Genomic DNA, 13,784 nt, shown 5'->3' with positions numbered 1-13,784 from the left:
ATGTTAAAATATAGGGGAGAACCGCTTTCTCTGAACAAAACATTATGCTATTGGTTTGCTTATGTCAGACAGATCAGAATATTAAATGACTGTGGAAATTGCACCATTTAAGACAGATGCCGATCAAAGTCCGCACGGTAACTTTCTGAATACTGAAAGTGAAGTATGATCATCGCAGTAAATTTTCCAATTTAAGCAACTGGAAAGAAGAAGCCTGAAAAAAAAAATCGGGGCTTCAACGGGATTCGAACCCGTGACCTCCACGATACCGGTGCGATGCTCTACCAACTGAGTTGAATACTATTTAAAACATCTCACCTAAAACATCTCACGGCACGGTATAACTTTCTGAATACCATTTAAAACATCTCACTTTAGTTGATTTCTCTAAGTGGCTACGCGATTAAATTCTCAAGCGTTCTTGAAAAAGTTGATGCATGTCAGACCTAGTAAGAATGCTTAATGCGTGTGTCATTGTGTTTTTCAAAAGCATACGGCTAACCTCAAGTTCAATTTTCGCTTCCGGTGTCAAATTGAGAGCTTAAGTCTCGATAAGTTCTTCTTACTTTAAATTGAAAACATTACCATGCTATGAGGGTTTTTTTTGGTAACTTAATTTTTGCCATTATTGCTCGAATGTTCTGCGAAAATCATCTTAATAATTAGCTTGCCATCCAGCCAATCTACTGTTGCAGGTAGCAATTGACCGTGCCATATACCATGCAAACAAACAACCCAATGACTGACACCTTAAGACATATTTATAAGTAATTAAAAAAATTAAATTTATTATTTTCGTGCAGGAGTCGCCACACCATGAAGCACCGTTCATGTCTGCTCATTTTCCTTATTTCTTCTCAAATAACTATAATGTTAGCTACAGAAAGTAGTGCTCTTTATCGAAATCCAACAGGCGACTTTTCTGTTGCCGATTTTAAGCCTAATCCTTTCCACTACTTATGGGTGAAGAAAGTAACATCGTCCATGGTGGAAGATCAGTTTGATTGCACTTTCCTTTGTGCTGCTGAACCAAAGTGTTATTCGTTCAACATGGCGGCGCATCCTGACTCGAAAGGTCTTTATCTCTGTGAGTTGTTGGCCACTGACAAGTACAGAGAAACTAAAAAGTTTCATGCTAATGCTACCTTCCATCATTACAGCCTCTCGGTAAGATACATATTATTTATTTTGCCCTCTTTAGTAAGTTCCAGTCTTGAAGCTTCATAATAAATAGCGGGTCTGGATTGAGGGATGTTGCAGTCCCAGAAATCACTTAAATTTTGCACGATTTCTCAGCTATTAATTAAACTTCAGCCCACATCTCAGATGTAAGTCAATTTTGCCGAACTCAAATCTCGGCCACAGGCTAAAATTGAGAGGAGCTCTCAGTTATCAATAAACCTCATCTAGGTACTCTAAATGTAGAACTTTTTGATAATCGTTTCGTCCATTTTTTTAACTTCAGTCTCCATGTAAAAGCGATCCTTGCAAGAACGGTGCTGACTGTGTCCCTGAATATGAGTTGAATTCGTATCGCTGTCACTGTAAGCTGGGATTCTGTGGAACAAACTGTGAACTTGGAGGTATAAGCAAACCAGAGCATATACAAAACATTAGTAATTGCATTTTATTCAAGAATCAATAATTCAAGATGGTTTTCGGCTATTTCTAGTTTTGTGTAACTACAGTAGGTCCCTTTGCGTAGGTGAACAGGCGGCACCAAGGCTCTGGAACAAACTACCCCTCCAGATCAAACTTTCATCATCAGAGGCAGTTTTTAAGGCTAATCTTAAGACTTATCTTTTTAAGCGTGCATTTGACTTGTAGTTTTTACTTTTTATTTGTAGCCTAATTGTATTTCATAGCGTATTTGATTCTTAGGATATTAACTTTTAGGATTTAGGATTTTGGGTTTTTAAAGGGTTAAGATTTTAATTTTAGGATTTTAAACTTAGGATTTTAATTTTAAAGTATTGTAAAGCGCCATGGACAATTAGTGGAAAATGGCGCTATATAAATGTATATTTATTTATTTATTTATATAGTGCCATACTCCAGTAATTGCCCGTGGCCCTTTAGAAAACCATAACTCTAAATTAATTTAAAAACTACATGATTCACTACAATTCAGGCTAATAATAACAAATTATAAATCAAAAGAATAGTTTATTTAGTTGTTGCTCAGCCTTTAAGCTGTTTCTAAGCGTTTCAAAATGGCTTCTATCGTAAATTGATATTTTGGATAGAGCAGCCAAAAAAAACCTCACAAACGGACATGCGCAAATTGGTTTACATCATTTGAGGTTTGATTCTATAATTTTAATTGTTTCGCAGGAAATAAAACCTGTAGTGATATCAAACTCTGCAATCCTAAGGCTCCAAGTGGTTCCTACGTCATCGATCCTGATGGAGAAGGAGGCGTGACAGCTTTCACTGTTGGCTGTGACATGACTGACAAGAACAAAGTTGGCGTGACAGTCATCAGTCACGACAGTGAAAACAGAACGCTAGTAAATGGCTTCGAAGAGCGGGGTAGTTATCTGCGTAATGTCACATACACAGAGGCGGATCAACTTCAACTGGAACGTCTGACAGCTTCATCGGCATCTTGTGAGCAGTTTATCAAGTACGAGTGTCACCACACAGTACTCCTTTTTAATGGGAGCATGAATGGCTGGTGGGTGTCACGTGACGGAAGGAAAATGACGTACTGGGGTGGGGTCGATTCAGTTCCATATAAATGCGCATGTGGCTTAAATAACTCGTGTGCAGACGCTAGCTACGGATGCAATTGCGACAAAAATGATGATGTCTGGAGAGAGGACAGTGGTTTACTCACAAACAAGTCCGAGCTTCCGGTAATGCAGTTAAGGTTTGGAGACACTGGCAAGTCGTTCGAGAAAGGATATCACACGCTTGGAAGGTTGAGGTGTTATGGAGATATCTAAGATCCACGCGGCGGCTTTGTAACTGGTTTCTGTAGTACTCGCGAACATTGTTTGCTCAGAGTGTACTTGTGACATTGAAAATTGAAAAAATTGTGACATTGTCATCGAGCCATACGCTTAAAGTGGTAATCCGCCCAGGTTTAGAAGTTTAGAATTTGTTCCTTGAATAGAAGTTTATTCAACGAACAAGCAGTAACAGGGCACATCCAATTACTTTAATTATTATACATAGAACTCGCTATCTCTTTTCTGGTTGGTCGAAAGCGTACAGTGAATTTTCGAAATCAGCGCCTGTGACGTCATCTCAGCTATTAGTTAAACTTCAGCTCACATCTCAGATGTAAGTCAATTTTGCCGAACTCAAATCTCGGCCACAGGCTAAAATTGAGAAGAGCTCTCAGTTATCAATAAACCACATCTTGACGTAATCACGTCAAGTTCGCGCGCTTTGTGTTGCTTGGCGTCAGTGAAGAAGCAAAAACGTGACTTCCATTTTTTTTCGTTCAATGTATAATAAAACAATTATTAGATTCGGTTTTGTGATATCCAGAATAATCAAGGTCTCTGTAAGGGTTATCAGCCTCATCCTTCGGCTTCGGCTGATAACCCCTATCTCGACTTAAATTATTCTGGATATCACAAAAACCTCATCCAATAATTGTTTATGATAAAGTCGTACCAGTTTTTTGTTTTGTTTTCTTTTGTTTATTTCTTTCTTTTTCCATTTTGGTACTTTAGTGTGTTATTCAAACTTTCTCAAATTCACGGAAACAACTCGCTGTGCTATATATGTGATATTTTCTTGTAGTTGAGTAGTTGCCCTAAAAATTTCGTTACAGAAGTATACATGTACAACTGCAATTAATACACCTTCATATCAACACTGCGTAAGTCATAACTTCAGGACGTATTATCTGACTAAAGCACTTTTTGGTCTAATTTTTCATTGTAAGATATGGAAAACTAAACGCTTTGGCTCATCAGACATATTTATTTAGACTACCAGTTTAGAAAGGCTTCAGTTATTACTCTGTGTAATTTTAGCCAGATCGTATATGTATGTTTTGGAAGGCGCGGTGGCCTCATGGTTAGTGCGCTCGTCTCCGGATCGAGCGGTCCGGGTTCGAGCCCTGACTGTGTTCTTGGGCAAGACACTTTACTCTCACAGTGCCTCTCTCCATCCATTTGTATAAATGCATGGGTACCGATGATCTTAATACTGGGGGTAACCCTGGGACGGACTAGCATCCAATCCATCGCTTCATGCATAAGAAACCAGGATAGACTACAGCCTGATGGGCCAATTGGCTCGTGGCAGACTTTACCTTTACCTATACGTATGTTTATTACATTAGTTTCGTCAGTTACCATAAAAGCATGTACAAAAACCTAATTAATTAGTTGTTGAATAGATTGCAGCTTCGGCATCCCTCTTTTCAGGTTTATCATACGTATGTTCGTTTTAAAAACATTAATACTGGTAGCCAACCTTAATTTGCTGAGGATTCTGTTCCACAATTTTGGACCCAGATATCCATAGTGAGTGTTCGCATGCCAAGAGTTAAAGAATTAAAATATGGTAATAGAGAGTGAACCAGCTAGCGGCCATACCGCCTTTTTGCGTTCAGGATGGCTTAACACTCGTGTAAGTGACCCATGTTAGAGAAAAAACCGACTGCCAGCAGTCTAGCTCATATCTATATAGAGCTGTAAGTACCGACGAAGAAGCATTTATAATCTTTTGATATTTTGTGTTATGTTGAATAAAGATACTTTGTAAATTCCTCAGGTTTACCAATGCAACTGACGATTGATTTTAAGAGAGCACATATGAAATGTCTGCATGGATCACGATTAATCTCAATTCATAGTAATAGTGACTCAACTTCTTCAGTGGATTTCTATTAAGATAATTTTACCTGACTTGTGCGTACTGGTTTTTAATTCATTTATTACATATTAATCTTGTAAATAACAGTACAAATAAATGTTGTCTTTTCTCTCGTGATAATGTTTTTACGATTCTTTTTGTCTTACCCATGTCACCACGTACTTTCTTAATTTCTAAAGAAAAATGTTAGGCTTGAAACAAGTAGATTGCTAAGTCTGTGATAACAGGGCTTTTTTGGCCTGGGAAAGCATGCGACCAGAGAGGCAAGCGAACCCAGCCAAACGAAAACTTTTTCTCAGTCCCCACCCCCTAGCCCGTTAACTGCTCCAATTCAGTGAGCTGCCGTCCAGTTCTCTCGCGACTCTATCCGCCCGTTCAACGATCGAATAATTAAGAAAAAAAAATAGAAAATAGAGGGTTGTGATCAGTCTAGCCTAATTTTCAAATGATCTAGTAGCTAGACAGGGTTTTTTTTGGCAAATTCGTACCGAAATACGAAATTAGGGATAGGCCGTTTTCACTCACATGGCCAGCACACATGCAAATTTATTGGAACAAAAGAAAATGTTTACATAAGCAACAACAACAACAACTAGCTTTATTTGCATATCTATAAATACGTACAGTATTGCAAAAGCTTTTGTAAACTAAAACTAAAACTAAAGCAGTAATGATTATCGTGATTATATAATAATGTTATGATATAGCAATCAAGTTACATTGGTTTGATTTGAAAGTAGAATATTGCGCAGTTATATAATAATCAAATGAATGCGCGCTCTGATTGGTCAATCAGCTATGGTTTATTGTGCCAGGAAACTCATGGAAATTTTGCGTGTCTTCTGAATTATTGTATAAAAGCAATAGACCACATGTTTTTATGGTTTATAGGCTGATAAACCACCTGGGATGTTGGAAGAACACTCACAGAATTCGTAAATCACTCGCCTGCGGCTCGTGATTTACGAATTCTTCTCGTGTTCTTCCAACATCCCGCGTGGTTTATCAGCCTATAAACCATAAAAACTTGTGGTCTATTGCTTAATTAAATCAAAGCAAGATAAAATAAATTTTGCCAGTTGAATATTAATATAATGATTTGAAAAAGTCATAAGTTTGCCAATGGCTTGTAACGAAGATAACAGTTTAAAAGTCGGAATGATATGTTCCAATTTTTTTATTAAATTTCTTTCTTAGAATAGAGTGTTTATTGCAATATATAAGAAAGTGAGATAAGAAAATATATAACAGAAGAGTTCAACGCCCATAGGATTGGTTTCGTACACCAACATGGCCATCGTTTCATGTTTTTGGAACCAATCTGCCGTGCCGTCATGTGAAAACGCTGTTTATATTGATACTGTATAACTTTGATTAGGAAAAAAAATTAAACACCGTGGTTAGAAATTAAGGAAAATCGAATTGCCTTTTTATCCCAATACTGAATTTTCTATTCAAACACGCAAACACCTTACGTAGGCAGTTAACTTTTTTTTTTTTTGCTATAGCACAGACTATGATGGCCTTGCGTAAAGCACTTTTTGTATCTTTTCACTTCCATTATTTTACGATCTGTAGCGTTTATTAGATCGTAATGTGTTCTTATTAGATATTTATTTTTCAGTCGCCATGTAAAAGCGATCCTTGTAAGAACGTTGCCGATTGTGTTCCTGAATGTGAAGTGAATCCCTATCGCTGCCACTGTAAACTGGGATTCTGTGGGACTCACTGTGAATACCGAGGTATATATGAAGAAATCTTAATTTCTTTCTTTAAATGCACATTTATCGTAACCATAAGAAATATAAATTAGAAAAGGCTGGCTATGAAGAACTAATCCCGACATCTGTACGTTAGATATAGTTGTTTATTTTTTCAGTGAGAGAATAATTTTGCCGGTGAGGAAGATGAGAAAAACATCGCAAAAGTATCAGAAAAACAGGAAAAATTAAAAACAATATTCCTCTACTTATAACGTGCTAGATCCTTGCAAGGTCGAAGAAAGCACCCCTTTATATGTTTTCTTGCAAAATCATACTGAACTATTTGCCCATAATGGTTTGGTAACTGATGTGTGGCATTTGCAGACTTCAGGGCTCTCTAGACCGAACTAAGCTTAATTTAACACTTTAGTTCACTGGTTAAAAACAATTTTAAAACAACTGGTGTGTGACAGCTGTTGCACACTGCCGCGCTTCAGACTTCAAGTCTGGTTTCCGGCATAGCTCAAGGATTGGTTTTAATTTTAGAAATAGGGTTAGTCGTAGAGTAATAGTGAAAGGGTTAAGCTTGGTTTTTGGCGTTAAGGTTTGTTTTCGTTAGGTTTTATGGGATATTTTTTTCTGTAACATGATGTGCACGTCTGCAAATGTCAGACCCCGTTAATTATTAACCTCAAATTACAAACTTAGAAACCGCTCACCCTTGTTTCATCATTAAGCCATTACATGTATTAACCAGTTTCTTTATTTTTTGGCACTTTTGTGTTGCAAATTGAAAAATAGGTACCATAAACCATAAATTGTAAATGACTTTTGAATGAATTACAGACGAAGGATCGGAGTTCCCATGACAACCGTTAGATTACTAAGGGCCTAGATGAGAATTGAGAATTAAAAAGTATTAATTTGAAACATAAAGATGTAACCGTCAAATTAGAAATGATGCGTTTTGTGCAGATCATCCAGGATGTGAGGTCTGCAAAATTTACTGTTGGCTTGAGAAATCGACGAAAATATATCTGATAATTAAGATTCCATCACCCTTCCTGAACTTCGACGAACAAAACCGTCACTCCAGTGACACTGCCCACACGAGCCTTTAGGCGAGTGTGTATATAACAAAAAAAATACAAGTGGCAAGTAGGATATTCCATGGTTTACCATGAGAAAGTGTTGCATAACTATTTTATACCTTGCCTTAAAAATGCAGTGGCCAACACATTCAATGCAGCGCACGACGGCAAGGCAGTAATACCGTCGAGTATACAACAGCTTTCCTGTATTCTGATTGGCTGTATTTTCCATGGCATGGTATAAAATATATTAGAAAGCAGTTCAAAGAAAACATGCGCGGTGATTGGTGAAAAATCGTGCTTCTATTAAACAATTAGATTACGAGCTCGAGATTTCGATCGCGTGATAGTTGACGAGGGCGCAGCCCGAGTCAAATATCCCGCATAGAAATCGAGAGCGAATAATCTAATTGTTTTAATATAAATTTACTAGTCGTTCCTCCTCACAGACACATCGAAAACGAAAAGAGGTGGCCGTCATTTTGTTGACTAGGGCACACTGTTACGCTACTCGCTATCTATCACAGAATAGATAGTGAGTAGCGTAGCCAATCAGAGAACAGCATTCGTGATAGAACGCTAGTAGATTTATAATGGTAATAGGACTGAGTGGAGTCCAATTCGGTCTATAATCATACGAGTGATTAACAAAATCGGACGACCGCGAAGCGGGAGTCCGATTTGTTAATAACGAGTATGATTACAGACCGAATTGGACAACATGATGCCCTGTTACCAATTAATCAAAACTATGACAAAATTCGAGAAACGAACAAACCATCGATTGAGCGCTGAACGATTAAACGTCGTCATGAATGCTGAAAAACACAGCAGTTTACTCAACGAAGTGCACTCCAACAGTGCGCGAAAAAATGACACGTACTGTCCAATTACAAGCATGACGCGTACACTGTCCAATTAATGCTCAAATCGGGCTGCTGATAGCCAATCACGTTCGAGAATTTTGTTATAGTTTTGATTAATACTAAAGATCGATAGAAACACAGAACTAGCACGAGCTGTTGACGTAAAGATGGCGCGAGCAAAGAGAATTCACATTTTGATAATCAAAGTTAGCAAGTTGTTTTCTTGTTTTCATCGCGGTGTTTTCTAAAGGAAATAGAAAACATGTTCTCCGTGTTTCTATCGAGATTTAGTATAAACCCTCACTAGCGTTCTATTACAAATGCCGTTCTCTGATTGGCTACGCTACTTACTACGTGATAGATAGCGAGTGAGGATGGCTAACGATTGTGAGGATGGAAACGGATTGCGATATGGAGTTTTGAAAAAGCGTCAGGATGTCAATTTTCAAAGGTTCAAGTCAGTGGCTCTGAAAATCGTTGCAAATTTGCAAAAATGTTTCAGCTGCAATGTGGACGTTCTTCAAGAAATTGCTTTTAACTATTTAGTTAGAGCTAATTAAGTTCTTACTACATAAATTTATGGACCATTTCGTAAATTTATAACAGTTTTAAGCAAATATATCCTGACAGTGTCACTTTAAACTTGAAAATATGTCTTTAAATCCCATTCATTATGTTTTCTTTTTAAATTTAACAGAAAATAAGAAAACCTGCAGTAATATCAAGAACTGTAATCCCGAGGCAAAAAGTGGTTCCTACGTCATCGACCCAGATGGAGACTTAGGAACCGCACCTTTTACTGTGCACTGTGACATGACGGACAAGAATGAAGTTGGCGTGCCCGTTGTTGGTCACGACAGTGAGACTAGAATGTTAGTAGAGGATATGGAGAGAAAGGAAGCTATGTGCGAGGTGTTCGCTACCTTGGAGTCGGCTTGACAGAACTTCCACAAATGGCTTCCTTTGTAGCGTCCTCTTCTTACTGCGAGCAGTTTATTAAGTTCGAATGCCGTAATACCATTCTATTCTACAATGGAGAGGCGTTTGGTTGGTGGGTGTCACGCGATTTTGTCGCCATGAATTACTGGGGAGGAGCCATGTCTGCTGATCCATACAAGTGCACATGCGGGTTGAGATCGAACAACACATGCGCCGACACTGGTTATGGTTGCAACTGCTACAAAAATGACAGCCAATGGCGAGAGGACAGCGGTTTGCTCACTGAAAAGGCCTACCTTCCCGTGGTTCAGTTGAAGTTTGGTGATACTGATGCCCCGGATGAGCAAGGCTATCACACTCTTGGAAAGTTCAAATGTTATGGAATCGCTTGGTCTACAAGCTAGTAAGCTTAAAAGCTTAAAGCTAGCTACTCACAAATAATAGGAAGCCATGTTTCCAGCATAGTTTAACCATGTTTCCAGGTTTATTGAAGCTTATAGGCAACTTGTTATTGTTAATGTAAAGACAACTTTTTGGATTTTTTGAGCAGCTTTTTTTAAAACTTGGGGCATCTTGGGGACAGCCCTATTTGCGATCACGCATGCAATGCTAGTGTAGTCAAGTAGATGTCAATCAATTTTCCTTTACGGTCTAGCGACCTATGGTCGCTGATATTTCATTTTTGCTTGGTGCGTTGCTGTTATCGCTCATGTTGTTTTTTGTAATTATTTGACATATTTCTAGCGGAGATATATCCCTAGTGAGAATAGCGAAATCATTAAAGTTTATATCGACAGTGCGTAGCATGATGTAAGTTTCTAAAAGGTAAGTTCTCCTTACTTCTGAAGTGCGCTCAAGAAGGCTCGTTCAAAATTTTTCAAAGCTGTGCCGCAAAATCACTGGAAAATTATTATTCATTAACAATTTGTTTAACAATACAGCGGTTGACAAGTGTAGTTGTGAGGAGAGAGAATTAGATAATTAAATACGTTTTACATCTTCGCTTTCGCTGTCGAAAATATAGAAATCCAACATAGATATATTCGTTTTAGTTCGTTTTGCATTTCTGAGTTACAGGTTACTGTTCCAGTTCATTGACCGTAATGGACACCTGCTAGTTTGTTGTAGGATCATAATTGTAATAAGCGTTCAACTGTAATTGCTACCTACGATAGTCTTTTGTTAAACTGTTATCTACCTGTGTTGTCTTGAAAGTTATTAATCTTGTAAACATTGAATTCTGTTATAGCCAATCGAGCTTTCTGAAATGTATTAGATAATATTTAGTTAAAAATTTTTAATAGCTTTACCTAATCCTTTAGAATTGCGCTTTCGGCTTAAATAGTCGTGCCTTGTGAAATATTCTTTGGTTACATTCTGGCTGCATTCCGGTTATGTTCCGGTTGCATTTTGGTTGTGTTCTTGGATTAAAACGATATCGCTGGACCTAAGTTCTGAGTGCTGTTGACGTCTCTCAAGGTAATTCCCTGTAACAGATCCGGTACTGATCCCCGCAGCAAGAGAGTTTCCCAGGTTTTTACAAAAGTGCTTTCCCAGGCCAAAAACCTATTATCACATAGTAAAACCAAAATCAGAGCAAGCCGTTCACAAGGAACGCAGAAAATGCTTTGAACCAATAGTCAAAACTCGAATAAAAATACATTTGACGCGAAGCGCGGGAAAACGTCGGCGTGTAAGTCAAAATGGTTTTAATTTTCACTTCTGATTGGATGACAAAGTGCTGTGGGCTTTTTAAACCAATCGCGCAGCGCTCTAATCCAAAACCAAAGAAAATTCGAATTAATTACTTTCGACACTCAGAGGAAAACTACTGCAAGAAAATTATTGTCGAGTCGGAAAATTATTATCCTGCATGATTGCTACATATCTTCCAAATTTTAAATCTTGCGGATCAGGACCTTAAAATATTTGACGGATAACACGGAGTTTAAGTTACTGAAGGTGGCGACGCCGCGGACAATGTCCATTAAAAAATGATTTTATTTTACCTACGAATCTCGCGGTCCTCTATATCAAAATTTATAAAATTAGCCGTCGTCGTTCGCGTTTTCCACACAACACAGAATTTGGCCATTTCACGTTGTTTTTCAGAGGACGGCAAAGAAATTATAACGAGAATTATAACGCACGTGCACAGCCATTGTTCTACTCATTAAACCTTTTGCTTAGCGACGTTCCCGTTTCTGTTGCCGTCGTGGTTTCTTAGTCTCCCTTACATTTCATCTCAGGCTACGGCTTACACGGATATTTGTCCATGGACATTTTAAATTCTGTTCCTTGAAGCTTCTTTGCTCTCAGAAAACTGCTTTCTTCTCGGGATAGTGTAGACTGTAATCTTTCGCCACTTTTTGCCTACCCCACAGTTATTCTTTTCAATTTGATGAGCTGCGTAAAATAAATTGCCACGAATAAATATCTGCATTTGTTTAATATATATCAAAAAATATAGTAAAATAAAAGATCCGTTTTGTTTTAGCCCCCAAAGCAGTCTTGTTTTAGAAAGCATAATATATTAATAAAAAGAATTGGGTACAATGCTATGTCACAATTTATTTTCCTCTTTTTCATGGCTGCGGTTTGGAAGTGTAACAAATCTGGTAAGATTGTGATTCTAGCAGTCGTCATAGCGCCTCAGCTGTTTGCGCCCTTTCCTTTACTTTGTTTTTTTTTTCTTGTGTGTGTGTTTTTCTCTGTTGGTATCAAGCTTTACTGCTGTGAGACTTTGCAGGAGCTGTCGCCACCTTGTTTTTAACAAGGTGATCAACAGTTGCTGCTTTAAGTGTTTTTAAAGCTTGTTCTACCATGTACAATAATTTATCCCTGTGATAAAATTAAATTCTACATCTAAAAAAAGTAATACTGGAAGCAATGAATAGTCTATCCACAGACGATCAATTCTCTTTGACCACATGGTGCAAGAAAGCCAGGGACGGGGGTTCGGGGAAGAGAAATCATGTTGTAATTCTAAAACCGTTTTCTGCTAACTAAAAATCAATGAGCTATAAGCAGAATAGTTGCAATACAGTACAAAATCTTCTATTCTGCTTATTTCCAACCCTGCTATCAAAGCATGCGCATGAGCTTGGGTTACCTGAGACAACAAAAGCTTGGCATTAAGCTACCTGTGTGCTTAGTCTGAATATATTCATTTCACTGACAAAACATGGTTCGCGTCAACAACTTAAAAATGACAAGTGCATTTATTAAAAGAAAAACATCAACAACATGTTTTGCTGTTCAAGACAATTAAATAAATAAATATTACTACATGATAAATTATTGCAATGAGCTCAGTGCTGCATTTTCTTCTTCAAGTTCCTGCAAAATACATAAATAAATAAATGAATAAATAGGACGATGATTTATATTTTATTTTTTAATGCTTCTCCTATCAATTATCAAGTGGTCATGACAAGTCCATCTCTCGAGAAATTGAAGTGAACTGTACTCAACTCACAAGTGATGGAAAATTTTCTTTAACAAGTTTGAATAACTACTACCAGCACATTACCTTCTTCAGATCTGTTCTCCTTTAGAAATGCTACAAACAAAGGTCATTGCCTATATTTCCTGAACAGGGGAGGTACGTTTCAAAAGCTTAATCCTCACCACCTCTCTGGTTAAAGCCTTGCAGTGGGAGGGGATGGAAATCTTCCAAAGGAACACTTTAAAAAAGGAAGTTTTGTGTTCTCTATAAGACAAATAACTAGTAAATTTCAACATAGTTTTATTTCTCTCCCTCAAGGTAAAGGGGTAAAGTTTGCTTGCGAGTCAAGCACATCAGGCCAGAGCTTATCTCAGTTTCTGTAGCATGAAGTGACTAGGAATATTTGAATGGTGATGCTAGTTCATCGCAGGGCTACCTCCAGCGTTAAATTCACCACTACCCATTTATACACCTGGGGTGGACAGAGAAACTGTGAGAGCAAAGTGTCTTGCCCAAGAACGCAACGCAATGTCCATGGTCAGGACTCAAACCCAGACCGCTTGATCCAGAGTGAAGGGCACTTAAACCATGAGGTCACTGTGCCTCCCTCTTCCTCAAGAGCTACATGTAGTGCTAAAAGATTTCATAGGATGTCACTGGGCATACATGTACCTTAAGTCTCTTCCGCAATTTCAACACTTCTATTTCTTGCTTAACTGTGGCAATCTAACAACCAAAAAAGTACATGTAACATCAACATCATAACATCATCTGATCCTTTACAAGAAAAATTGCAGTCAGATACAAGCCAGAATGAGGTACATTGTTTAATTGTGGATGTCTCTGTTAAATTTTAAACAATTCTTGGTACTGTAAGTAACATAATGCTAGGACACCA

The 13,784-nt window shown here is 37.9% G+C and overlaps 1 protein-coding gene, 1 long non-coding RNA gene and 1 pseudogene across 4 annotated transcripts in view; 2 read left to right on the top strand and 1 right to left on the bottom strand.

Moving 5' to 3' along the window:
- The first annotated feature begins 351 nt into the window (after positions 1–351).
- Positions 352–5,303, top strand: LOC145501877 (neurexin-4-like). The gene is made up of 3 exons (XM_081481263.1): positions 352–1,167; positions 1,466–1,583; positions 2,335–5,303. Exons 1-3 carry the CDS (start codon positions 817–819, stop codon positions 2,946–2,948), a joined length of 1,083 nt encoding a protein of 360 aa, XP_081337389.1. The 5' UTR covers positions 352–816; the 3' UTR covers positions 2,949–5,303.
- A 3,570-nt stretch (positions 5,304–8,873) lies between these two features.
- Positions 8,874–9,996, top strand: LOC145501780 (contactin-associated protein-like 2; annotated as a pseudogene).
- Positions 9,997–12,644: 2,648 nt separating this feature from the next.
- The window catches only part of LOC145500943 (uncharacterized), an 8,458-nt gene continuing 7,318 nt past the window's right edge, over positions 12,645–13,784 (bottom strand). For all 3 annotated transcript variants that reach the window (XR_014051165.1, XR_014051164.1, XR_014051166.1), the window contains 2 exons: positions 13,559–13,612; positions 12,645–12,777 (listed from right to left, as the gene is read on the bottom strand). This is a non-coding gene — a long non-coding RNA (uncharacterized LOC145500943). The remainder of the gene's footprint in view (positions 12,778–13,558; positions 13,613–13,784) is intronic.

Source organism: Orbicella franksi, chromosome 10 (assembly GCF_964199315.1).
Source record: "Orbicella franksi chromosome 10, jaOrbFran1.1, whole genome shotgun sequence".
NCBI lineage: Eukaryota > Metazoa > Cnidaria > Anthozoa > Scleractinia > Merulinidae > Orbicella > Orbicella franksi.
This window is presented reverse-complemented; position numbering and strand designations above follow the sequence as displayed.